Genomic DNA, 26,547 nt, shown 5'->3' on the forward strand with positions numbered 1-26,547 from the left:
CGCGTGTTCTTAGGTCTGCACCCATTCTCAGGTCTTCAGACAATGTGTTGATTTTGACAACTCGTAAGCACATGGCAATGTTTACTTATTTAAATGAGCTAACTATAACGTAGAAACTATTGCCTGAAACGTTGTAATTTACATAATTTCCTAATGCCACACTAAGCGCTAGCTTGATAATTAAGTTTATTCCAGTTAATCAGTTATAATAGTTTCTTTGATTACAATACCATAAAATGTGTAATAATATACGTACAAAGGATATATACGGCGTCACTGCAATTCAGCTGAACGTTTAAGTTTTATGTTGTTATGGAGACTATAAACAATATGGCGAATGAAGTGCCCGTGAGGTGACCCTAATTAGAATTTAAGGGTTGAGTAGAGAACGCTGCGGGGATATATCATAACCCATATATTTCGAGGTAAGTTCAATTTAGGCATCATATATGTTTGGTATTTAGTTTTGTTGACTTAAATAAGCAAATAAGTGGACTCGTGGCTCTTATCGTAGTACATAATTGTAACCGGTGCGTGGTAGATAGCATTTTTGTTTCCGAGTTCTCTTTGTCTCATTACGGCACCGATAATGGAGATTTTCGCCAGTTCCTGAAAACGCTTTCGGCAGAGTCAGATCATTGGATGTTTGGGTTTGTTATTATATTCATATCTGATGTAGTATTAAACTGGTCTTCTGAAAATTTTCACCTCAAATTGAAATTATTTATCTATTTCCATTCGATGAAATACTAAAGTAGGCTAGAAATAACTCGTGTTTTATCACATATTATATCTGGAATCATGTAATTGATGATATTGACGCTAGTAATTAATGATCTGCTGTATCACCTATAATGATTTTTATAATGTGTACCTTTAGATTCTTATAGATGGCGCATGTGTGCCTTCTTATAACAATCGATTTATTGATTGGTAAATTTGCTAAATAATCATTCTTACATATATATCATAGATACTGATCTAGCGCGCTAAAGTTTGCTGTTAAGACAGTAATAGTGTTAATCATTGTCGATATTTTCAGATGTATTGAGAGAAAGGAGACAATATGTTAAGCTGTTTATCTCAAGGTGTTGGTGGATGGGATGGATCTGTGACTCCATTTCAGGTAAACTTTCATCATCTTTTAGAATATCAAAGAATGCAAAATATCCTATTCTAATTCAAACATATTGAATGGTAGAAGTAGCTTTGTATTTTGGTTAGTTATTCATTGGGATTATCTTGTTTTATCTGGAAAGCAGTTTCATATTTAGTGCATTGAGTCAGAATTCACAGTTATAAACACCTAGGTTTGCTCACTTTATGGCCAACGGTGCTTATAAAGAATTTCCAACCCATTGATATTACAATGTGCATACAAAGTTTTAATAGTTTGCTATGCTATAAATATGTATATGCAATTCATATTTTATTATTGGCCACTTCTATTAGTCCAAGCTTTAAACTGTTCTGAATAATGACGTGTGGCATTTGAAATAACATGAGTTTTTCAATCTCAAGAAATTGAAATAGTCACCTGAGGACAGATAAGAATTCTTATCATGTATCTTACAGAATAAATCGTTGTTCACTCAAAGACTTTCCATCTTCAAATCCCTTTCATCAAGATATACTTACTATTCAAACTGTTCTGAATAAAGACCTGTATAATTGAATTTATTTAGCATTTGAAATAATGTATGTTTGAGACTTGAAAAGATGAGCAATTTTTATTATGTGTCTTTAAGTAAAAGTGGTTCACTTTCAAAGAGAGACTTTCCATCCCTGTTTGAGATGTTGTAGATACTGAGGGATATTTCAACTGTAAATAGAACAGTAATGTGGCATTAGTTTAGAAATATTTGCTGTTTATGAAAGTTATTGATGAAGTCACATTGACTCGTCATACCGGTATATGTTTAGCTAGTGCAATTATCAGTGAACTTTAGCTATAAACAAAGAGTGTAAAATGTAAATTTATCTTTCAACTGTGAAATGTATAATATTGATCACTCGGTCAGTGGTGGTGATATAGTCAATGTAAGGTGTGAATTATGGCTGTCTCTTATAGACAAGTTTATTGTCCATACGAACCTCCTCTGACTATCACTGGACAAAAAGTATCTTTACACTTTGTAAGTAATTTGATTCATGTTTCATTTAATTACAAATTTGGCTTTAAGAACCGCAGTGAGATATGTTTATGGTGTGTTTTTGGGAATTGCGATAATTCAATTCCTACAGCGCCTGGACACAGTTCCATTATCGGTTAAGGTTGCCTTTAGAGATGTAATTAGTTATATTTACAAATGTCTGTGTATTTCCATAATTTCTTGAATAATGAGAGCTCAATTTGCTGATTTTGTTCATCAAGAAATTAATTGAAAAAATGAGTTGCTATATATATATATATATATATATATATATATATATATATTTATATATATATATATATATATATATATATATATATATATATATATATATATATATATATATATATATATATATATATATATATATATATATATATATATATATATATATATATATATATATATTATATAGATATATATATACATTTGAGTTGATATATACACATTGTTAAGAAAATGCTGCCTGTTTTTGTGAGTAGAAACTTGTTATTCATTGTTAGAATAAATGATGGAGTGAATTTTGTCTAATTCAGAAACCGGGACGTAAATTACACGAGAATTATTTAGAAAACGATGTTATTCACCGTCACGGAGTCACAGTGCGTTACAACAACGATCAATCTACTGAATTATATCATAAACAAGATGGAGAATTATTATTACCGAAAACCAATCTTACACGCAAAGGAGCTTTACTGCTATTTGTGGCGCCGGAAAAAGTTCCGGGTCTCACGGAAACGGAAAAACAATTCATGAGAAAACGTTTACAAAATATGAACATGATTGAATTGAATGAGAAAATCGGGACAATTCAACGTTTAGGTCAATCAGTTCTACAATACGGAGATTGGGTGAGTTTCTTTTTCTATCCTATAAACAATCATTTAATGTACATATAAGTCCAGGAAGAAATTAGATGTCTGAAATGTTTCCTTGGTCGGGTAGAGATGATGATTTCGACTTAATCCTAAGGGGTCATTCATTTATTACGTATGCATTAGGGGAGGGGGAGGGGTCAGTGCAATTGTGTACTGTAATGCTTAATGATTATGATAAAATGGCCAATTTTGCGTACAGAGGGGGAGGGGGGTTGAAAAATTAAAATTTTATGCGTTCCAATAAATGAATGATCCCTAATCATCATCTTCAGGAAAACCGAATACTGATGATTATTAGGATTTAGTCGAAACATTGAAATAAATCATTAAGTCAAGGAAACATCGGATTCTCTTTTTCTTGCTTAGTTTAGGGTTTTTACAATATGGACAGAATATTTCATCAATGGGTTTTAGATAATAAAACCTAACAATCCATTCAATACCAGGTCTTCTGGATGTAAACTGTAATTATTGATCCATATTTCAATCTGTAACTTTACTAGTGAAATAAACTTTATCTTATCTTAAAACATATCAAAATTAATCCTGCGACAATCAAATATTGTTGCTTAATATTGTCAAATTAAACATTCTATACAATAGGATTATGACATGGAAAATGGAAGCATTTCCGACGAAGAAAATCGAATCATATTAAAATTCCTTCGTGGTTTGGATAATAAATGTATCGATAAGAAATCTCAACCGGGAGGTGATATTAATCAATATTTACAGGATCTCAGATCTAGATGTCGCAGGTAAATCACTTTAATCACGGAGTCTCTTTGTGTAGTTTATTATCACTGCCGGGGAATAGTCCCGATAATGAATAATAGATTTATGAAAGATAGTTTTATGATTTGGATGTTTCTAGTACGACTCGAATGTCATCAGCTGCAGGTGAGTTCGAAGATGCGGTTGATTTGCAGGGGTTAGTGAACGATCTTCATCAACAATCATTAGAACCTACAAATACTCCAAACAGCAGGTAATTCTATCTCACTCAGTTCATTTTCATAGAAGTGACTGTCACTATCTTCATTAGATAAAAAAAGCTTCAGGATCCAATTTCACAGTTAGTTGACTCTTAACAGACAACTGTGGCACTGGATCCAGGATTTGATATCAGTGCCAAATGCTCAGAGCAGCACAAAAACAAATTACAAAATGTTTAAAACAGTAAATGAATATGTAACATAGGTTCATGCAATGTTTAGTTATAAAGGGAAAATGATAGGTAAAGATGTCAACTGAATTTTTATTTTTGAATAATTGATAAGCAGTTTTAAATGATGTTTTGTGACAAGTGAAGCCATGCATATCTCCTCTCCCTCTCTCCCCCTCTCCCCCCTCTCTCTCTCTCTCCCCCCTCTCTCTCTCTCTCCCCCTCTCTCTCTCTCTGCTGTTATATACTAATTATCGAGTTTTGATTTGTATTGTTTTCAGTCGTCCCGGTTCCTCATCAAGTCGTCGCGTTTTATCAGCCGGTAAATTGATGTCCAGAATTCAATCGGCGAATACATATCTGGGACGTCCGACTTCCAGCATCGCTACAGGTATCTATTATATTCACTAACATTCCATGCATTATTGGGAAATATTATTTTTGGAACCCTGGGAAAAATCAAAGGGATTTTGATAAAGCTATTGACTGCGTGTTTCTTTATGAGTACGTGCTTCACTGAAATATGAATGAATTGTAACATTTGAAACCTAGAAATTTCTCTAATTCTAACAGAATGATACATCATATAAAAACGATACATGTGTGATGTATAACTGTATGGATGGTACTTGAAAATACAATTAGTATGAAATGTATTCCGCAGTTGATTCCGGTTATGATACAATAAATCAAGCGAGTAGAAAAACGACTCCAAAACCACCGACAACTTCGCGACCAGTTTCACAATCTGAATCATCATCGAGACAACATCGACTTAAAAGTGCTGCTCGCGTACGTAGTGCTGCTAAACTAGGTAAAACAACACCAGGTGGCGATACTGTTCTTCTTCCTCCTTCGTCTCATCATCCTCTCCTCGCCTCCTCTTCATCTGTACTCTCTCCTGATCCTGATATCTCACTGACTGATGATGTTATGAGTGATTATTCGTCACTGATTGAAGATGAAATACTAGATTTATCAGGTAATAAATAGTTTATTATTCAAATTAGATGATAACTAATATCTAACATAGGTTTGTACAATAAATAGTAAAATCGTACTTTATCTTATATTTCACTGATATCTAATTTTAGGTGAAATGGTTATTTCACTGATATCTAATTTTAGGTGAAATGATTATTTCACTGATATCTAATTTTAGGTGATATGATTATTTCACTGATATCTAATTTTAGGTGAAATGATTATTTCACTGATATCTAATTTTAGGTGAAATGAATATTTCACTGATATCTAATTTTAGGTGAAATGAATATTTCACGGATATCTAATTTTAGGTGAAATGATTATTTCACTGATCTTATTTTCATATCAACCAACCTTTTATTTCTATCTAACCATACACTTTTATTCATATCTGGAGCCAGTTGCACAGTCATGACGTACTGGCGGTCACTTATGTAGACCTTAGACCATCTTAGTTCTCTAGAAAATCTAACAGTCTTAGGTTCGAGACCACATATGACTGTGCAACTGACTCCTCCACTGTTTTACACTCAGCATTAATGAAACTTTCCTATGCTCGATTTTTTTTCTGATATTTCTAATTTCTCCTGTTTTCAGATGGTGACGAAACTTTGCAAGAAGTTGATTCAGGTAAATTTTCAGTTATGAAACACATTTTCCCATATTACTTTTGATAATCTTAGATGATTTTTAAAGAAATTTTTCTTGTAAATTCTAGAATACATTCACCAATATAACAATGGAGTTCTAGACAGGTATGTAGGTACTACAAACCGGATTTTCTTGATAAAATATTTATGATATTTTAGTCGGGAAAAACTATTGAATACGTTACTATATTCCATAGAGACTGTTAGTTACATTCAATAACATTATCAATATTTGATTAGAAAGAATATATGAAAAATAGTAGTAATTACTGTGAAGCCATACCTCACCGAGATATCTAGGTTTATGCAGTTTCAATTTACTTAAAATGTAATCATAGCTGTGGAATATTTGTGTTTGCATTTTCAGTTCTAAAAGTGACACTTTCTCACTTCAACTAAATAAACCTGATGGTTACGGTACTGTTGGTGTAACTGGTGATAATATTGTTCAACCCACGCTGCCGTCTTATACAGGTGATAAATACCGGACAGTGGAGGAGTTGTCAGATTGAATGTGAAAACTGGTAGTTCTGTGTAGAGTAACTTATTTTACTAGAAATAATGAGATTATGCTACTAGTGCTTAGAGCAGATTCATCAGGTAAATGGATTCACTTACCTGATGAAGCCAATATGCACTAGTAGCAGAAACTCATAATTTCTGATATATAAATCAGTTTTACCTTCACACTATTACCTGTTATCATACTATGTAATCAATGTCAACTAACACTGCTCCAAGTAACTTTGTTCAGTAGAATCAAGACACTTCATAGAGCAGTGTTTAGTGATCATCTATCAACTTGAATCATCTTATACTGATCTGTAACTGTAACTCTCGACTGATTTCAGGTACATTTAGTGGCAATAAAACAGTTTTTTCATTGAATACAACTACAGCAGATGAAACTGATATAAATGATATTGATGAATGTGTTAAACAAGGCATGATGTTACCCCATGATTTACATACATTAGTTCAATCAACTACAGGTATTATTTATATGTATATCATACTATATCCATAATAAGCCTTCACTTCTCACCCTCGCACTGTCTTCTACAAGATCAGCTGATGATATCTCAACTTAAACTGAATATTTCTAATCACATTGTGTAATATTCTGAACCCAGTTTCACATTCCACTTTAGATTTGACTCAGGTTGAAAAATTTACATTACCGGTAAATCTTCAACACTAGTTAAACCTAACCATGTGGATCCTTGGTTCTTGGTTAGACTTAGAGTTAGAAAATTAATAATCAATCATGAAAAAGTTGAAAGCATTTAATCTTTAAATTTTGTCGTCATTGAAGTCAAGTTAAACTGTCTCATGAATCCCGATGCAGAGTTGTGATTATTATTGATATCGATTCTCTTTGCTTTGATTAGATTCTAGTTGTTACACCGCTTCCTTTGCGACCCTACCACCTCACGATCCTCCACCATCACGTTCCTCCTTCACTCCTGCGATATCTTCATCCTCCTCTACACTACTACATGCTACTATCAACAATGATTATATCCACTCGCAGGAAATCATTCAATCATCGGAAATATATTCAACGAGATCTTCATCAGTTTTCAGCGGTAAGAAACAGTAAAATACATACATTTCTGTGTTTGGTAGAAATAGATTCAGACATACACAGACAAGTCTAATACTTAACATTATGAGGGGTGATTTCGAAAGATTTTAAGACTGAAATCGCTATATGTTTGGCTGTAAACTACAACCACCATTAGAGGACAAAAATGAATAATCTAATAGTTCTGAGCTCCTAGTTTCACAGTTCTTGGTCTTTACTCTGACACATATAGTAACTAACTCTTGAGTCAAACAATAACCAATAACTGTGAGTCCAGCTAGTCATCAACAATCCACCTGACGATGGCTGTTAGAGAACAGCCGGAATAAATGTGTTTTCATTTGAATAAACTCTCGGAATTATTTGTTGTAAATTTTCAGTGTGGAACCAGTCAACACGCGGATCTGTGTTCATTCAAGCAATACGCGTACACCATACACATGTATGATGAATTTATGTATTTGGAAGGTGTCAGGATATTAACAATTAGAGCTTTTAGATCATAGATATTTCATTAATTCGTACTTCTTTTTCAATTTCAATGTTATGGTGTTCATTCAAAACTCAAAATTTTTCTGTCAAAGTACTCTCAAAATTGAACGACATGTCAATTGTCCAATTGATAAAGCATTTTGGATACTGTTGTATGTTTTCAATATTTTTTTATGTTTCACTCATTAGTTATTATGTTATATTCACGTTCCATAATTGTTCCTTTCAGTTTCATATCTTTGAAATGGAATTTTCACTGTTTTAGAGGATGATTTTGAAGATGAAAAACAGACGGTTGCATCAGTACTCAGTGACCGGACTCAAGATGATTCCCGCCCGCAAACAGCTAGAACTAATTCCCAACAATCTCATCGCCATAGCGACACTCGTCCGGCTAGTCGCTATAGCGACAATCGGTCAGCTAGCCGAATATCGGATGTATCTAAAGAGAGCAGCGGCGGTAAATCACGTCGACGTAAACTATCGAATTCCTCGAGTCTCGCGAGTTCTGTTCGTTCTCATAAATCAAGTTCATCAAAACCTGCGACAACGTTCAATGTTTTACCATCGAAATCATCGAACGAAATGCCAATAATTAAACATCAAGATGTGAAAGAAATAACGCCTAAATTAGCGTTTATGGAAGAGAAGACTGCAAAACCAGCTGCATCATCAGAAACACCATCAAAATCACTTCCAACTTCTGCATCAGAAAAAGTAAGTATTCTTATATAACTCAGACATGAATCTATAACCAGGGGCCAGTGGGACAGTCGTGACTTAAGTCTAAAGTGGTCTTAAATCTCAAGATTGGTCTTAAGTTGTTAGATTGGCTATAGAACTAAGTTGGTCTTAGATTGGTCTTAAGTCTAAGCCATGACTATACAACTGGCCTCAGGGCCTGATTGCATAGTCGTGCCTTAGAGTCAAAAAGTGGTCTTATCACAAGACTGGTTTTAAGATGTTAGATTGGGTAAAGAACAAAGTTGGTCTTAGACTGACTTCTTGAATTAAAGCTATGACTGCATAACTAGACCCTGGGGCCGGTTGCATAGTCATGGCTTAGACTTAAGACCAGTCTAAGACCAACTTAGTTCTATAGCCAATCCAACAATTTAAGACCAGTCTTGAGATTTAAGACCACTTTTGGACTTTTGGACTTAAGTCACGACTGTGCAACTGGCCCCTGGTGTCTAATCAACTTTATATAGGTGTGTATACCTTTAATTATGCTTTTGAAAAAACTTTTACTAGAAATTACTGGATAAAAGAAAAAGTGAAAAGAAATCACTGAAATTAGAAAGACTTCAAGCAGCTGCAGCCATGGAAACTTCACTCGCTGATGAGATAAAGGTTCCATATTTCTATTGTTTCAATCTATACACAGTTAAATCTCAAAGTACTTTCTTTATCTAAACCTCTCTTACATTCAAACAGGCGATGACAGTTAAAACGGAAAAGGATACAAAACTAAAACCCCCATCATCAGCTCCACCTATTGTCCATCCCAGAGTTCAATCTGCCAAACGTAGACCCAGTAAAGATGAAGTTGAAGTTCTTGCGAAAGAAGGTTTGTGTTCATTGATATTGGAATAAAAACTAGTTGTTTTCGAGCTTTGGAAATTTTACTGATGGAACTGAAATGAATATGTATGTTTTTATAACAGTTGATGAAATGATGGCAGCAACTCAAAGCTTGTCTTACGATGAAGGAATGAGTTTAGAAGAATTAGAGTTAGAGAAGAAATTATTACAGGTATTGATGATATGGTAATTGAATGAGACCTTAGGACCTAGTTCCCAGTTGTGACTCTACAGCTGTTCATCTGAGAATTGTGGAACTAGATCTTGTGATAGACTTTGATATTTATCAGTTTACTTTTCTTCGCCTTTTTGCTGTAAAATTTATTTGTGTATAGGAAAAGATGTCTCAAGCACAAGATAAAATCACTAGCACTCCGAGTTCTGCAGTCAGTAAGAAAAGTGCCGGTAAACAGAAAACTGAAAGGAAGGGATCGAAAATTAGCGGCAGAAAAGGAAAGAAATCAACAGCGAATAAAGAAGATGAAAATAGTTTAGAAAAACAACGTGAGGAACTTAAGATACAGAAACAACTGGAAAAAGAGGTAAAATACTGGAACGATAACCACACTCAAACGTAACGTGGTGAACGGATAATAAGATAAAATCCCACTATTAACAGATTAAAAGAATTTAAAAACCAGAATTTATTTATCAAATCTGAAATATATAAAAGACACGACGTTTCGATCTCACCCTAGAGATCATCGTCAGGTGTGATCGCCACCTGACGATGATCTCTAGGGTGAGATCGAAACCTTGTGTCTTTTATATATTTTTGATTGAATAAATAAATTCTGGTTTTTAAATTCTTTTAATCGGTAAATAGTGGGATTTTATCTTATTAGGTAAAATACTGTCTTCACTTGTCACTGAATAAAGAGAATATTTCATTGATGGTTATGAAGAGAGATGTTTTTATTTATTTTCCTAGCGTCGACTTCAAGAAGCGATGAGAATTCAGTCACAGATTCAAGAAAAGGAGGAAGAACGTCGTGAGGAACTAGCAGCTTTAGAAATCAAGAAAAAGGTTAGTTTGGAAAAACAGCGCTGAGTAAATTAAATCCAGTCAAATTGTTTGTCAATTGTCAGGATTTCAGTTCTTCAGTTCAGTTTTGAAGAATACGAATGATTTTTCTTATGTAGGATTTGGAAGAACAGATGGATTCCTTATCGGCAGAAGCGGCTGAAGCTTGGAGAATGGAGGAAGAAGCTCACGAGATGTTCGTCGCGAATCAAATAGCGTCTCGACAACAACGAGAGGAAAAACGTAAAACGGAATTAGAACGTCGACGCAGAGAAACTGTAGAAAAACGACAGCAACAAAGAAAAATGATGGAATCGGCTCGAATGAAAGAGATCAAAATGCTAGAAAGTATCGGATCTGATCCGTCTGAAAGACTTCAATTACTCAGCGAACAAAGAGAGAAAATGATTGCTGAAGAGGCAGAAGAAGAACAAAAATTAAAGGTATGGATAATTCAGACGTCATCAGGAAATTCTGAAGTGGGTTCGGATTTGAGGTTGAATTGATGTGCATGCATGTTTAAGTAAGTTTTTCTTAATTCATCATTATCAAAATAGACTGATAATGAATTGTGACAAATGATAGTATCACATTCACTGGCATCAAGGAGGGCTGGTGGGCTAGAAGTCCATAAGGGATGCTGGAGGTCCGTCCTCAGATAATATGCTTATGATATGGTGTTTCTGAAGTTTTTTTCATTCGGAATTCATGTCAAGTTCATGTAATATAGCAATAATTTGTCGTAATTTTCTTTATTGAGATGAATTGTATTTTTCTAGGAAATGGAAATGCAGGCGAAGATTGAAGCAGAAAAAGAAGAGGAAAGAATAGCTGAATTGGAGCGTTTAGCTGAAGAAGAAGCTTTAGCACGTCTGCGTAAAGAGCGAGCAGACGCAGAGAAAAGAAAACGAATTTTACAAGAAGAAGCTGAAAATCTGGCTCAAGAAGAAATCGTCAAAAGGTTTTATCTAATCAGTATCTTACCTATGTGAATCGATCTTTTGTGACTGGATTTTTGGTTACGAATTGAATTTTCTCATATTTGCAGAGAACAACTGATGAAAGAACAAAGAGAACTAGAAGAAGAAAGAGAGAGACAAGAGGAAGAAGCGAGAAGAAAACTACAGGATGAAAGAAAACGTATAATGGAGGTTTGTACTGAAATATTTCTAAATTTTCAAATATTTGCAGCAGACTTAAGTTAAAACTTCAAGAGTTCAACAGGGTATATTTTTTATTGTCTGGATAAGATAAGCCTGGTATTTTTAACGTCTTGGTGACATTTATTACAAGGACATAGTAGAAATAATCTGTGTGTAATAGTCCTAGTATATACGGTTTACACTTTGACTGATAATTCTTCAATCTGTAGTTACAAAAAATGGAGGAAGCAGCGAGAATGCAAGTTCAACAGGATATGGAGAAACGTCGTAGTGCGGCATTAAAACGCAGAGAACACAACCTTGAAGTACGAACTCATCTCGATGGTATGAGACAAGGTCAAAATGTAACTCGTCCTTGGGTTTTCTCATATTTCGTACTTTGGCCAAGAGAAACGTACGAACGGTAAGAACAATTCTTCTGATTGTGGGTTGAAAGGCACAACAACAGTCATTTCTCAAATGTTGCCTTTTGCAGAGGAACATAATGCATTACATACAGTATGATAAATTCTATAACAGGATTCTGATTGTTTTGTGTTTATGGTTGAATATTTCATCAACAGATTAATGGGTGATGATGACAATAAGAAAAAGCGAGGAAGTGGAAGTAGATTTAAATCGAGATCAGCTCCAGCTGGTGGTAAAAGATGAGGCTCCTCTTCTTTGAAAAAAACTTCAACTGTTCAGAGATCCGACTGGGACTAGCTCAGGCGCGGCGTCTACTGTAGCTCATTCTCAGTTGACATATCCTCAATGGAATTGGCTTCGTAATAATGTCCTAAGATCAGTGGGTATTACATAAATTAAAACAGGGTCTCATCAGCTTTCTGTTATAGTATATATTATTGATCTATCTATGAGAGGAGTATCAGGTGTGGCTGATCTTCAAAATCTAGTCTTGTTTTATAAAGTTAAGATCTCTCAATCTCTGCTGATTGTTTGACAATCATGTAAATATTATATATATGACTAACAGCCTGCTTCGCTAAGTGTTACTGGTCCACTTCAAATCACTAAATTTATATTTTTCCAATACTCTGTATCAAAAATATAATAAAGATGTATTTAGTTTTTTTATGTACAGGTATAATGTACGTAACATACAGGATAAAATATATAAATCAAAATGAATAATTTCAATCTTTTGTTTTCATTTCTTTGGCTTCCAGGCCAGGTTTTTAATTAGGAGTGTCAAGAAAGCAACTGTCAATGGCACAAAGCTTGAATGGGGGAAGTCCTGGTCTGATAACATCACTCTTCATTTACCTCTTGTTGGTCCTACTCATCCTCTGAAACCAGTCTGCTCAGAAAACTCATCCTAAGATACTCGAGTTAACTCAATCAATCCTCAAAAATAAAAACAAAAGATGTAGAATTTCTGATATTTTAAAAATATGTGTATTTTTTTCAATGAATCTTCATTCATACATTTACAAGTTTATATTTATATATATAACTATATATTATTATGGCTTCTATAAAATGGAATAAATTACAGCAACGATTTTTAAAAGTTGTTTCCTGTCAAACGAAGGCAATGGTTTTAAGTATTTAAAATGATGTGTGTTTTGTGTTTGAAGCGCATAAGTGTGCGGTGTTGTCCGAGAACGAGGAGGAGGGAGGAGAGGGAGAAACAACCGAGACGTCAGACAGCACCCATTATCCACCAGTAGAATTGCCACATGATTGTTGTTTATTTTGATACTGAAAATAAAAACATGAACTCATTATTAAAACAGTTTTAACTAATTTAACAATGAATATGAAACACTTTCAATCCGTATTAAGCTTGTTTTACTGTTAGGTTAAATGTCAAAACATGTATGTCACTTGTTACGTGAGAATATTAGAAATGATACATGACCGAATGTGGCGGCTAAATATATTTGCATTAAAATGAAAATACAGTTAGCAGTATCTAAAAGCTATATGGATACTGCTGACTGTATTTGATCTATTCTATTTACAAGGCACAACACCAATTCATATCCTTAATACAGCGTTTAATAAAGCAGTATCTACAGCTATATAGATACTGTGAGGGGGATATCCATTGAGAGTATGAACACATGTTTAAATCAATATCATTATTTATAGCTCTTTAGATATACAGAGGAGAGGGGGTTGGGAGGGAGGGGATCACTCATTGCTCAAAAACCAGCTGCAATGGAATCTCTTTATTAATGTTTAATCACGTGTAATACAGAATGTAAAGTGGAACCTTGTTATAACGATTTATTGGTTATTACAAACCAGCCTAGAATTTCATTCCAAAAAGAACAATTTCATTATTGCATAAAATGACTATCGATTTTATCAAAGAAATTTTTCTGATGCCCTTAAGTTTGTTATAACGAGGTTCTGGTGTACTCGGAATTGAGAATATCAGTAACTTACCAGTTTTGTTCAAACATAAATGCCGACCCAGAGAAGGAGAAATAGAACTCCGAATCCCATAAATATTGAAGCTACTAATGAGACGATCAGTTCTTTAAAGATATCTCTAGTGAATTTAGTAGATGTGACTTCATATCTGTAAATAACATCTCAAGTGAAGGAATGATAATAACATTAGCTTTAAACAGAATAAACTGGAGCTATGTTTCATCACTCTTTTAGTTTGACTGTAAAATCTATAACAGACTCGGATACTATTTTGAAGTCACGGGAGCTTCACACATTTGATAGACTAATTCTACGGATACCAGGGTTTGTCAGACAGCCACAACCCCGGCCTGAGCGCCAACTATGAACTATAAATATACACTGCAAGAACTTTAATATACGCTATTGGAGCTGGAATTATCGCGGCTGCTGGCACCAGAATAACCTTTCAATGCATGGATCCTTGTATTGGGATTTGAAATATACTTATGGTTTTATCCATTCACTACACTATCATGAACTATCTAATGTGGCAAGCCCTGTGAGTGACTGACAATTGGATGAAGAAGTGTCATTATTGATTGAATTCTATAATCTGCAGCTGTTTGTTTTCTTGTTGATAAAAGGATACACAAAGAACCATGCCATAAAGAAAATTCCAATTCCTAATAAAACGACGGTAAGATGCGGGTAAACAGCAGGATTAACCGGACTGATGTACCGGTGCATACCTTCGATCGTACTAGAAGCCTGAAATATATAAACAATTTGTTGAATTATGACGAATTACGATAATGCTATCTGTATAAATATCTGGGAAAACAGAATTCGGTGAAAGTGCAGATCTGCACCTCTCGTGATTGACGCAATCTGCTGAAGACAGAATCCAGGCTAAAATCTTTCTAGTGAAAATATCTTAAAATTAACCAAATGGCAATGTACTGAATTGCTGAATTTTGAGTCTGAAACATTGATATTTAATCGTAGACGTAATGGATTGAACCGTTTACGCGGAGGGGTGCAGATCTGCACTTTTACCCAGAATTCTATTTATGAAGAACTGGTTCAGTGATCAGTGAATTGATTTTGGCAGTTCAATAAGTTTTCTCATCAACAAATTGATTGACGTCCCTGGGTTTCTGATGGGGACAATCGTTTGTTTTTACACAAAATACTCCTTAAATTCGTCAATTAAAATAAAACGATTATTCTTAAACGATAATATAAATATGTTTCATTCTAATGGCTGCCCGTATTAAGTGCGATTTCGATGCGTTTAATCAAATAAAAGCGATTAAAAATAGTAAACAATCGTCAGCTCTTACCATTTTGAAATTTACTTCCGCCTACTAGAGGAAGGAAGTACGTGTAAACACTGATACGGCTACTGACCGTTAGAGGGCTGCACCGGACGGGTGCACCAGAACAGTTCTAATGTGGCTTGAATTCATTTTTAGGCAGATAATTCTTAAGTAAAGCTTTAGCATTGGTGAAATTATAAGTTAAGAAATTCAATAGTGATGTTTGATGCATGAATTCGACTTGGGGAAAATGTTCACTTTTACTCGCATGCCACAGTAGGAAAACCGACTGCGCAAGTTTGTGACCGTCATGTGCTGCCGCTTGATATAACGATAGCGGCAAATGGGTGAACTAGCCCTTCACATACCTACTAGACAATAATGACAGTTCAACACCGATCACTCTCAGAGATGATAAACATTCTTGATCACCGACCCTTAAACAACTGGCAATTTGTCCATCAAACAAAGTCAACCAAATATATCTAGATATACATACTTTTATTTTCTATATAATTCAACACAATATTAAAGTCTAAAGATGACAAATTCCAAAACACTGAATAACAATTCCACTATTTTCTTTTGGAGACAAAGTGAATTTTGGCACAATAATTACAATAATCACAGTAAATACCGAAACCGTTTAACAATGGTGGACAGTAGGGCAATATTTGAATTAACACTGACTAGAGATGATAAAGTTTGGGGTCATACATCCTAAGATACAATATCCATATTCCAATGATTAGGCTAAACAAAAATGATACCTTGTTTCTCCGCAGCGGCCGGGTCATTTTTGTAAAATATGATAAAATTTATAAAAAGTTCATTTCTATAGCGGCCGGGTCTGTTATGGTAAAATTGGTCACGATTTTTAAAAAAAGTAATGTATAGGGTAGATAGGCGGCCGGCAGGGTCAACATTTAAGCTCAGCAGAGCGGAGAAACAAGGTATCAATTTTTTTTGGCCTTAGAATGAACACCGGGAACGTACCATTCAAAATGGTCGAGACAATTATTGAATAATCAAATAAATGAATGCGATCGTTTAAGAGCGCCTAGCACCGAGTGAAGTGATCTGGATTACGAACTCATCTAAATAGAATTCAGTTGATATTTTTGAAGCCGAGATACGACAGCCACGACAAACCCAGCACCTCTTCCACTTCCATCTTCTGCTAATATCAACTTCGACTAGAAATTAATAAATTCAATATGTCAATATTTTCTTCAACTGAAGAAATATTTCTAGTATTTTTAGATAAACATTTCTAAGACAGAAAACTTTTCAAATGACCATGAAAAGAAATTCGAAATTACCTTAGTTTTAGGCACTAATCGATCTAATTCAGCTTGCATTAGATGTTTTAATGTTGGATGATACTCGTACAATGAACCATCAACTGCTATCGTTACTTCAGGTTTCTTTACGTGATGCAGTAAAACTGATAAAGCTGAAGATAAACAATGGTTTCATAATTACAACTCATATATCAGATACCGGTACTCAAATTCTCACGCCAGTCACTCTAAAGTTGGTTATACAGTCAACCCCTGATACAACGCAAACTCGCCTAATGACAAATTTCATCTGAGAAGGAACATCATTATTCTACTTTTGGATTTTCATCGAATTTAGCTCCCGATATACGGTCATTCTCTCTAATCGCAATGCAATTTTAATTGTCACTACGGCATCTGACTACTGTTTAAGTCTAACCAACTTTTGGGCAACTGGGCCCTAAAGCTGTCCTGTTTAATAATTACCGGTAGAAATGATTTTCGCAGCTCTGATTGTAATTAATTCACTGATCAGGCGGACAGCAGCGACATCTGACGGCGAGGCATCTTCTAATAAACCTATTTCACGTAGAAATGCTTTAGTATTCTCCAAATTAAACACATCCCTGAAATATGAAAATTACAGTGATTAATATCATACTCGAAATAATGTGCTGAATTTACTGGTCCCTGGACCCGGTTCCATAGTTCTCAATTAATTTTCACTTTTAGACTTGAAATGAGCTTATTTCTGATGTTTTCACTCCTAGAGAACTGGATCCTCAAGTTATATATCTGTAACAAGGTTCCTTTAAAATCATCTTGCCGAAAATCTTCAAGTATGAAAATATAACTGAACTACTTACTTTTCAATGTTAGAGACATGAGATGTTTTAACGGTTCCAACTTTACACAAAGCTTCCGTTTGTTTACCAGAAAATAACGATCCATTACTGGAGAATTTCACGAGATAATTACGCAGCAATTCACCGAGATATAAACCAGCGAATAACTTCTCAAAACTACATCAAAATATAATAATTACATCGATATTAAGCAAATGAGCTGTAAAATAATGATATCAAAAAAGTCAAACGCGATTGAATCGTGAATGTTATGATGATCATTTTGTCGATGAATTCTCCAAATGATGGCTTACACTTATCAGTAAACTGAATTGGAAATACAAATTGGGATTCGAAGTAGTAAGTGATGACATTTCCAAGTTTAAATTAACAATCTTCCACTTACGTAAAGGATCCAACATGATTCGAAGTTTTATCTACAAGACGATCGCAATCTGTTTTTAGAAAATCCAATGATCCATTGTCTCCAAATGCACCCCATTCTATATCTATCAAAACCTTGAAATACGTAAATAAAGCAAATAATTCTAGTTCGTTTACAGATGACTGAAATGATAGGATAACAGGTAATATATACAAATATATAAAGACATGCAATACCAAAAGCCAAGTGAAATATAATGTACTGAGGTGATAAAGTCTAGTCTACCCGGCTAATCTATTTAAGTCAAGAAAAGAGAAAGAAAAGAAATATAAACTAAATTCTAAAGAGATCTATTAAAACTGTGCACATATCTTACCATATTCTGTGAGAAAATTTGGAGAAAAAAACAATAATCAATTTGAGACATATTTCTTCATTTGAAACAATGTTACTGAGTACGATACAAAATTCATACCTTTTTTGGATCTTCGATAGGTTGTGTCCATTTATCAACATTCTCTAGGTGTTCTACGTAAGATGCATTACTCCCAGTTCCTGGAAATAATCAACAATCATTAAAGCATTTTAAACGATATAAAGAATGAGCTATGTTCACGAACTCTGAATCAAAAATCTACCTAAAATGAGTCCAATTTGACAATGATGATCGATGTACGCTCCAGCCATTAACGTACCAGTTGTATCGTTCAATATGGCCACTACTTCTACATTTATATCCTGAAATACATTTAATGATGAAACTGATTAAAATTCTTACCCAATCCGACTGCAATCAGGCATCTATGATCTATATAGCTACCAGTCATTAAAACACCGGTCACGTCATTCAATATCGCTACAATTTCCACATTTAAATCCTGCAAATTCAAAGTTGATTTTTCCCTGATTTCTGAATTCATTTTTTAACGATTGATCGAAGAGATTATGATTATTCTTACACCGCGTCTGTGTATCGCATCTTCCAGCATCTTCACCGCATCCTCACCAACACCGTCCGGACATTTAAAACTTTTCGTCCAGGTGACGAGGATACCTTTCCTCAAACCTTCCTGAACCATCGGAAATGAGAATGTGAATCCTGAAATATCAATTCAAACATGTTTTATACGGAGAAGTGATCTCCCTCCTGGGTGTGAACGCACTCCATGAACGACTCCTTACTTACCAAGTGACATTTTCTTGTCTTTTATGTTTTCTTCTTCCAAAAACTTAGCAATACTTTCAGCCAAATGATCAAAAACCTGAAACACAAAAACTATTAGTTATGGTTTACTTTGAAAGTACCCAAGTAGCTAACACATTCCTCAATAGTTAAATCACCAAACCCTAAAAATTGAGACACCTACCCCAATAGCAGGTCCGTGCAGTTTTTCAGCAGAAACGTTATAATTCCTGGAAACGAATGATATCAATTTTCCAGCTCTCATGATCATACGCAACACGCGGAAATTAGTTCCTCCTAAATCTAACGCTAAGAAATCACCGTCCTCTAAAAAACAGCGACAAATATCTGTTTAAAATGAAGAGAGACTCATAAAATCTACAGAGATTGAAATGAATAATTTACCAGTTCCGTCTAAAACATCTCTGACGTACGTATTCTCCATTTGTAACGAAGATTGTTTACGAGTTTTCTCATCACGACTCAAACCGTTTTTCATTTCTTCTTCCATAACTCTCATCATTCGATTCAACGTTTCATCATTCAGGTTTAACTCCTCATCCAGATCACTCACAATCTAAAAAAATACATCAATTAAACTCACTGTTAACCCGGGCTCAATATCATAGATCTAGAAGGTTAGATCATTTTTGTGAAAAGCCCAGGACCCGGTTTTATAGACTGGTATAAATTTTAACCCGGGGGCTCCCAGGTTTATGTTAATGCGAGTCTATAAAACTGGGCCCTGGACTTTTCACAAAAATGATTTAAACTCCTAGATCTAAATTGAGATAAACATGAATTAATAAAGAAACAAACTCAATAATATAAGAATGTGTACTTACAGATTGAGATACACCGGTAATCAGTTCATCGATCGGTCCACAGTTTGAGTAATGCAGTAGATGTGACATCATTTACAGCTCTATAATGAATGTCAATATGTGTAAACTAATAATAATTGTTCGGTTTTTATGATATATTGAAACTACTGATCACATCCCAGCTTTCTATTTATCACCACACACACGACTGACTCTATTTATATAACACACTATTCTATAGTTTTTAGACAGAACTGTTTGATTTTATAAGTGTCAGTTCTGTCTCGGGTTTATCGTCAATATTTCTAAGCGTCGGTTGAATCAGGATCGTACATCGCGTGTAGATTCTGAACCGGTTTTTTCTCGTTCTCTTCGAGTACCGCATTCTCGTGCATCTCGTGTCTGTTAAACAGTAACGTACGGAATCCGATCTCGCTCATTCCTAAATCGCTTTGAACGAGTTTCGACCAATCGATCGGCAGATTCTCGATGACTTCGTGATCGAATTTGAACGAACCGATCGCGTCGAAATGTTCCAACGGATTCATCGACGTTAGAATCGCCGGGCGAAAATCGGCGAAACACGCGCCCGCGGGCTCGGCTGTATCCGGTAACGGGCTCGAGACATCGAACTGTTTCAATATCCACTCGATGTTATTTTTGACTAGGTTATAAATCTGTACGAGTGAACTACTGCCTTCAGGTGATTTCAGAACGATATCCGATAACGAGATCGTGTATTGTTCACGGAAGTTCGCGGTCGCTCCGTCCAAAACGCTATCTTCACTCGTGTATAAATCTTTCTTCAAATACTGCACGACGTTTTCTAATTTATCGGCGATCCAATAACGATATTTCTTGAAGAAATCCGACGCCCGTCGCGGGATGTTTCCTTCGCGTCGTTTATTCAGCATGCTGATTACGAAATAAGAACATTCCGATAACATGATGAGATTCTCTTGAAACTGGCCGCGTATTTCAACCCCGGTCATCGCCGAGATGTGACCCGGATTAGAGAGTATATCCCTCACACAACTACCGATCACCTGCAACCCGACACATTTATGCACATTGGCCATTCCTTTCTCGACTAATTTCTCTTGAATCGTTCTGAACAGCAGACACAACGGACCCGGTAGAGAATACATATCTTCAACAATCTGCACGACTAATGCTTGTAAAGCGTCGCCGATGACGTCGCGTTCAACTTTCTGATTTCGTAAATTCGAGCGAAACGAATCGGATCCGTGAAGCGGTTTACAGCCGCACGGTAGATCACCGAGGTGACTCCAGAACGGTTCAACAGTCGGTTTCTCTTCCGATAGTAGCGTTAATAACGCGGGTTCGATGATCCGCATGATGAATGGCTGTAGAGCGAGGTAGATCGCTTCTAACCAGGACGGCACCTGAACCGACCGTCCCGGGATACAGTTCACGTCGAACAACGACCAATCATTACTCTGTTCGATCACCGGGATTATAACCTTAACGATCGCGTCGGGAGACATCGGTAACTTCATCAAAACGGTAACGAACGGAATGAAATAATTATAGATATCAGTTTCACGACGACATTGACAGCTCGTACCGGTACAACATAATAAACCACACGCTGAGGTGAATTCAACTTCTTCTTCCGAGTCGGAGTCCACGCTACTGATCAACGGTTGAATCCGTGTATTCAACAACATGATCGATAACGTATAATCCTTCATAACTAACGCCTCCAGTAACATGGCCCAGTTCGGTTCCGGCTGATCGACTAGTAATTTCAGCTGTAGATATAAAGCGGTCGTCGTCTGAAGGTCATCTACGTCGGTCACGTCTTTACTGTAAATATTCGGTAGAACGGAGTTTAACCAATCGGTAGGCTTACCCACGGGTGGTTCCTCGGCGTCGGGGTCGTCGCTGTTCTCCCACGTTCGTTTCTTCAAATAGCCGCGTTTGTAGACTTTATAAACGACGTCTAGAGGCGAACAGACGACGGCTAACACGCCGAGCAACGTCGTGCAACAATTATGAATAGAATAGTAGATATTGTCGTATTTGGTACAGTTGAGTAACCGCGTTACGGAGTTACACGCCGGGTAGAGGAACTGAGACGTGCACAATAGAATCGTAGTTATATCTCGCTGGAGTTGTTTCGTGCGTCGATACGACGGTTTCACGCGACACAAACGAGCGGCGAAAACGTGCAGAGATTCGTGTAAAACTGTGCTGAACATACTCTGAGCGAGACGCGGCGGTCCGTTAAACCACAGGTCGTGCTGTAGAGATTTCATGTGTAAATTCCACATCTGTACCGAGAACGAGCATCGTTCACCTTCGTAGAAATCTTTCAGATTGTTCCAATCGTGAGCGTGAGCGTCCTGTAAAATACACGTACTCAATACGTGATTGTGATGTTCGACGATCTGTCGCGAGATCGACTCGACGAGTTCGCAGAATTGACGATACAACAACGTGAACAGTTTCTTACCGTTATCGACCTCGGTCGACAGCACTGTATCGTAGTGTAGGAGATGATTACGAATGAAGGCGGCACTGGCGAGCGCTATATACGAACATTCGTACGGTAATTTTCGATGCGTCGCGTCGACGCAGATTTTATTCAAACGCAGGTGACAATTTTTCAGTTGAAGCATCGAACATTCGGCGAAACTCGACCGCAACAAGTGAAACACGTTATCGACGCCGATAGCCGCTAGGGGGAGCAATCGGTCGAGCTGTCGGAATAATCTCGCGACGCTGCGTGAAATGAACCGAGGATAATCGAGTTTACCTCCGTACATCGTCTCACAGATCTGCTCGGTCGCGACTGAGTTACGCTCTTCCATGCAGTTTAGTTCGTCTGCTAACGCGCAGGTGGCGGTGTCGGTGATTATTTGCTCGAGTATTTTCGCGATTCCGGCCATCAGTTTACCGAGTATTGATCTCCACTGCCACTGCGGTTTATCGTGATGCGTTGATTTCTCGACGACTCTCAGAGACCCGGATGCCGAACTCGGCCGGTCCTCGATCGGATCCATATCCTCCATATTGTGCATCATCGCGTCTTGACGCATGAATATATTAGTCATGTGATCGTCCGAGTCGATTCCTCTACGCGGGGAAACCCCGGCACGCGATTCTTTCAGATTCGATTTCAGATGTTTTTTATCGGTCGGTTTGCCGGGCAGTAATTCCCACGTCATGCGTCGGTACAAATTATCGATGTGACATTCGATCGCGAAGATCGAAAGGGTTAAATTCGTCAGAGTTTTCATGAACGCGCCGGCGACGTCCGTGTCGTCGTCCTGCGCGTAGTCGTCGTTCTGACCGCGGTACAGTAAACTGTCTAAACTCTTCGACTGCGCTTGTTTTAAAACGCTCGTCGACTGTTTCAGACTCGTCAGCAAACCGACTTCGCTTTTAGATGGAGTGAGGGTCTTCGGTTCGGATATTTCCGCAAGGGATTCCCTCGCGATGTCGACGATCCTCGTTAGTTTCTCCGAGATCTTCTCGAGGTAAATCTCGTGAAGCGCGTGAAACGTTTTCACCGCGTCGAATAAATCAGAATTCAACAGAACGAAGTCTTCATTAATCATTCCGATAACGACCGTCGTTAAACGCTCGAACGTACGAGAAATCTCCGAGAAACTCTTCTCATTCCCGAGACTATCGACGAGCAGGTCGCCGAGGCAACGATCGACCTGTTGCGCTCGGATCGCGCGGTATCGGCTCCACACGACCTCGCTCGGATACAACGAACACAAACTCTGTAAATACCTCAGTCGTTTATTTGGCGCGTGATTGACGATAAAGTCGCCGGTTTCGAGCGGTAGTCGTTTCAAACGCTCGACGAAATAACGATTCAAACGCGAGCGAATCTCCGCCCAGAGTGAGGCTGTAACCTCTTCCTCGGTGTCGGTTACCGTGTTTATGGACAGCGTCGAATCGGACACGGTTTTCCCCGAACTCTCGGCGGATATCGGTGGCAGAATCATTCCCTCATCGGACGAGAGCAGTAATAAATGATCGAGTATCGCTTCCTCACATCCCGGTGATTGTTTGTCTAATATCTGAATCACGTGACGCAGCATTTTATTGATATCTTCGTGAACCGGTTCCCCGCAACCCGTATCTTCTATTACACGATTGTCTCTGATGAATTGGAAAGCTTCGATTGTCGTCTCGTGACTCTTACAGCCCGGGAAATACGTCGCTAACTGAGTAATATCACCGACTGACATCTCCAGCTGTTTCGTGTTCATATTCAGTTGATTATCCAGTTTTCTGATCAGTTCGTCGAGAGCTTCTTGACTCGGAATTCCGTCGTCCAACATCGTGCGTAAACACAGTCCGTATTCGGCAGCCATTTTGTTTTCAGTAATCAGCGCGCGCGTGACGCGTTTCAAGCGTAAATCACTGAAAAATGAAGAAGGTTCGATTCATTATGGCTGCACTAGTAATCCATGATTTACTGCTAACCTCCGATGTTAAAGTCTACTGCGTCCATGTTTCAATGATAAAATTAAGTAAAATCCCTCAATTCAAAAGAAAAACAACTCCATTACATTTACATAAGTTAATTATGTATTCAAAGTCGACTTTTAGTCATCTTTTGGAATACCGTAGCCTATAAGCCTACCATACTTCATAACTCATTGGACTAGTTATCTAATCTTAGGCTATAATTCACTGCTGGTCACTATAACCGCTTTGAGACTATTTTCCCTACTAAATGTAGGTACAGTATGTCTACAGCCGCAGTGCATATATTCCTAAATAATCCTGCTAAATATTGAACATCAATAAAACATCAAACACTGACTACAAAAACAAAGTACAGAAATTCCTGCAAAATGCTGTGCAATGTTGAGAAGAGTACAAGTTGCACAGCGGAACCCTCCCAAATCGTCTTTTGGGTGAGATGATCTTAAGATCTTAAATTCAATTGATGATTGACAAATGAGTAGAACATTAAATTGCAAATACGAATTGGATTCAAAAAGGGAAGACTTCAGTCGTTAATGATTAGATGAAAATTTTAACAGTTTGACGGTAAAACTATGTAGGTTAACAGTCAAACCATAAATAAAAAAAACCTCTAAAAATGTGCACAATTTTACAACGCTGTGGCTACTCGTACGGAACTAGGATCTGTACGCTAATAACTGTCGCTGATTGGCCGATTAACGCCGCGCATGCGTACAGAGGTGCACGACTTAGAAAAATTAAGGAAAGTGTGGAGAGAGTAAGAGAAAAATAGCGGATAGAGCGAGACTCGAACCCGGGCCAGCAAATTACTAGCGCAGCATCGTACCACTAGACCACCGAGCTCGCTGACAGTCGGTCGAATGTTTTAACTACATGTAGCCTCACCTTACCCTAACCCTATCCCTTCCCGTGTGGGTGCGTACGAATAGCCTACGGAATTATTCGTACGGGTCCGTACGAGTAGCCACTTCGATTTTACAAATGTAAGAATCTACATCTAGACTTAAAGAAAAAACAGTAGAAGTGACCTGATTTTTAACATCGAACATAAAACTATATTCACAATATTCACAAATAGACATTAACATTCATACAATGAAAATAACGCTTTCTTTCAATCATGACGTTGACTGTTTACACATTAAACACTTTACTAAAGCCTACTTAGGCGTTCTAAATCCTCAATCTCAGCCTAATTCCTAAAATATGTCAATTGTAATGTGTTTAACATTGACCCCTAGTCCGTTAGTTCGTTATTGTAAATGTCATGTGAGTGTCAACAAGTAGGCCTAAGACAAGTGCGAGATGTGATGTGACAAGTTTGAAAAAAATTCGTTGGTTGTCGTCGTCGTCGTTGTTGTATGGACTATACTTTTATAATCAGTCACTAGTACAGTACACGTCACAACCTCGATTGGCAATGATTGAATCCCCTTATTTATTTAAAGGTTGCTTGTGGGCCTTTGGCTGCTTAGATCCGTTAGTGTTAGGAAAAAAATCGAAAATATTTATTTATTTTTCCTCACCTAAGAACCCGGAAATGAATGATTCGGAAGTACATTAATTTTCACCCTGGCATGCCAGGGTTCAAATATGGAGCTATCCTCGTTAAGAATCTTCGCATGCCAGCGCACGGATCTATTCCATGGCTCGGAGCTATCCTCCGGCCGAAGACCCTCACGTACCGGCGGCTCATTCACTTCTCCGCGGTATATTCGATCGGCATTTTTCGATGTGTAAATAGATGATGATCCGGCGTTCGATATGAAAAATCGAGCACGAGCACACTCACTAACCACTGGACCATAGACCCGTGGTAGTCACAGTGGATTTTAAGTTTAGTTTTTGGTATGCAACTTTGTATGTGTTTGCGATTTTCAGAATACATCGCCAACAGTTTTTCAAACGGATGAACAAACATACAGCTAGTGGGGTTAACTGAGGACACACATGATGATAATTAATTGAATTTAATTCATGGATTTGATCGAAATGATTTTGGTGGCGTTAATCGGGTTCGAATCCCATCAGAACATTTTGATTTTCTACACAGGCGGGAATATCAGCACTTTTCATTGGTCAGGATAATGACGTCACACTGTCAGTATAAAAACCCAGGTCAGCTGATCCCTCCTTCCAGTTCGGCCATTTTGCAGGTGAGCAAAGATTAATTTT

General features: G+C 37.0%; 3 protein-coding genes across 8 annotated transcripts; 1 reads left to right on the forward strand and 2 right to left on the reverse strand.

The window, feature by feature from the left end:
* The first annotated feature begins 331 nt into the window (after window positions 1–331).
* LOC141905743 (uncharacterized) lies at window positions 332–12,788 on the forward strand. Of its 4 annotated transcripts, XM_074794756.1 has the most exons (23): window positions 332–425; window positions 1,043–1,126; window positions 2,690–3,007; window positions 3,638–3,792; window positions 3,909–4,022; window positions 4,481–4,590; window positions 4,864–5,181; window positions 5,784–5,816; window positions 5,905–5,941; window positions 6,204–6,310; window positions 6,688–6,828; window positions 7,228–7,425; window positions 8,182–8,633; window positions 9,171–9,269; window positions 9,354–9,486; window positions 9,584–9,672; window positions 9,836–10,042; window positions 10,432–10,527; window positions 10,644–10,967; window positions 11,304–11,485; window positions 11,573–11,675; window positions 11,897–12,090; window positions 12,251–12,788. In XM_074794756.1, the coding sequence occupies exons 2-23, from the start codon at window positions 1,067–1,069 to the stop codon at window positions 12,336–12,338; spliced, it is 3,558 nt and encodes a 1,185-aa protein (XP_074650857.1). In that variant the 5' UTR covers window positions 332–425; window positions 1,043–1,066; the 3' UTR covers window positions 12,339–12,788. The 4 variants fall into 4 exon arrangements, with proteins under 4 accessions (XP_074650857.1, XP_074650849.1, XP_074650867.1 ...); XM_074794748.1 differs by lacking the exons at window positions 332–425; window positions 1,043–1,126 and adding an exon at window positions 2,020–2,135; XM_074794766.1 differs by lacking the exons at window positions 332–425; window positions 1,043–1,126 and adding an exon at window positions 2,020–2,135 and having other exon boundaries at window positions 4,864–5,013.
* A 3,098-nt stretch (window positions 12,789–15,886) lies between these two features.
* LOC141906431 (hexokinase-1-like) lies at window positions 15,887–25,829 on the reverse strand. Of its 2 annotated transcripts, XM_074795738.1 has the most exons (13): window positions 25,745–25,829; window positions 19,915–19,994; window positions 19,475–19,646; window positions 19,254–19,396; window positions 19,073–19,148; window positions 18,846–18,985; window positions 18,525–18,624; window positions 18,362–18,441; window positions 17,908–18,020; window positions 17,523–17,678; window positions 17,143–17,282; window positions 16,696–16,829; window positions 15,887–16,569 (listed from the first exon to the last, which is right to left on the reverse strand). In XM_074795738.1, exons 2-13 carry the CDS (start codon window positions 19,984–19,986, stop codon window positions 16,471–16,473), a joined length of 1,425 nt encoding a protein of 474 aa, XP_074651839.1. In that variant the 5' UTR covers window positions 19,987–19,994; window positions 25,745–25,829; the 3' UTR covers window positions 15,887–16,470. The 2 variants fall into 2 exon arrangements, with proteins under 2 accessions (XP_074651839.1, XP_074651833.1); XM_074795732.1 differs by lacking the exon at window positions 25,745–25,829 and having other exon boundaries at window positions 19,915–20,146.
* LOC141906418 (uncharacterized protein KIAA0825-like) lies at window positions 20,190–25,917 on the reverse strand. Of its 2 annotated transcripts, none has more exons than XM_074795710.1 (2): window positions 25,899–25,917; window positions 20,190–24,300 (listed from the first exon to the last, which is right to left on the reverse strand). In XM_074795710.1, exon 2 carries the CDS (start codon window positions 24,249–24,251, stop codon window positions 20,199–20,201), a length of 4,053 nt encoding a protein of 1,350 aa, XP_074651811.1. In that variant the 5' UTR covers window positions 24,252–24,300; window positions 25,899–25,917; the 3' UTR covers window positions 20,190–20,198. The 2 variants fall into 2 exon arrangements, with proteins under 2 accessions (XP_074651811.1, XP_074651819.1); XM_074795718.1 differs by lacking the exon at window positions 25,899–25,917 and adding an exon at window positions 25,537–25,712.
* Between the last annotated feature and the right edge of the window lie 630 nt (window positions 25,918–26,547).

The sequence above is a fragment of the Tubulanus polymorphus genome, chromosome 1 (assembly GCF_964204645.1).
Source record: "Tubulanus polymorphus chromosome 1, tnTubPoly1.2, whole genome shotgun sequence".
Classification (NCBI taxonomy): Eukaryota; Metazoa; Nemertea; class Palaeonemertea; order Tubulaniformes; family Tubulanidae; genus Tubulanus; species Tubulanus polymorphus.

Coding starts and splice junctions, on each gene's coding strand:
- LOC141906418 (XM_074795710.1), bottom strand. CDS start 24,251: ATGGCTGCCGAATACGGACTGTGTTTACGCACGATGTTGGACGACGGA.
- LOC141906431 (XM_074795738.1), bottom strand. CDS start 19,986: ATGATGTCACATCTACTGCATTACTCAAACTGTGGACCGATCGATGAA. Junction 19,149..19,253: donor TGCACGGACCTGCTATTGGG/GTAGGTGTCTCA, acceptor TTTGTGTTTCAG/GTTTTTGATCATTTGGCTGA. Junction 18,021..18,361: donor CTATCGAAGATCCAAAAAAG/GTATGAATTTTG, acceptor ACGTATTTCAAG/GTTTTGATAGATATAGAATG.
- LOC141905743 (XM_074794748.1), top strand. CDS start 2,055: ATGGCTGTCTCTTATAGACAAGTTTATTGTCCATACGAACCTCCTCTG. Junction 3,793..3,908: donor CTCAGATCTAGATGTCGCAG/GTAAATCACTTT, acceptor GGATGTTTCTAG/TACGACTCGAATGTCATCAG. Junction 6,311..6,687: donor CACGCTGCCGTCTTATACAG/GTGATAAATACC, acceptor GACTGATTTCAG/GTACATTTAGTGGCAATAAA.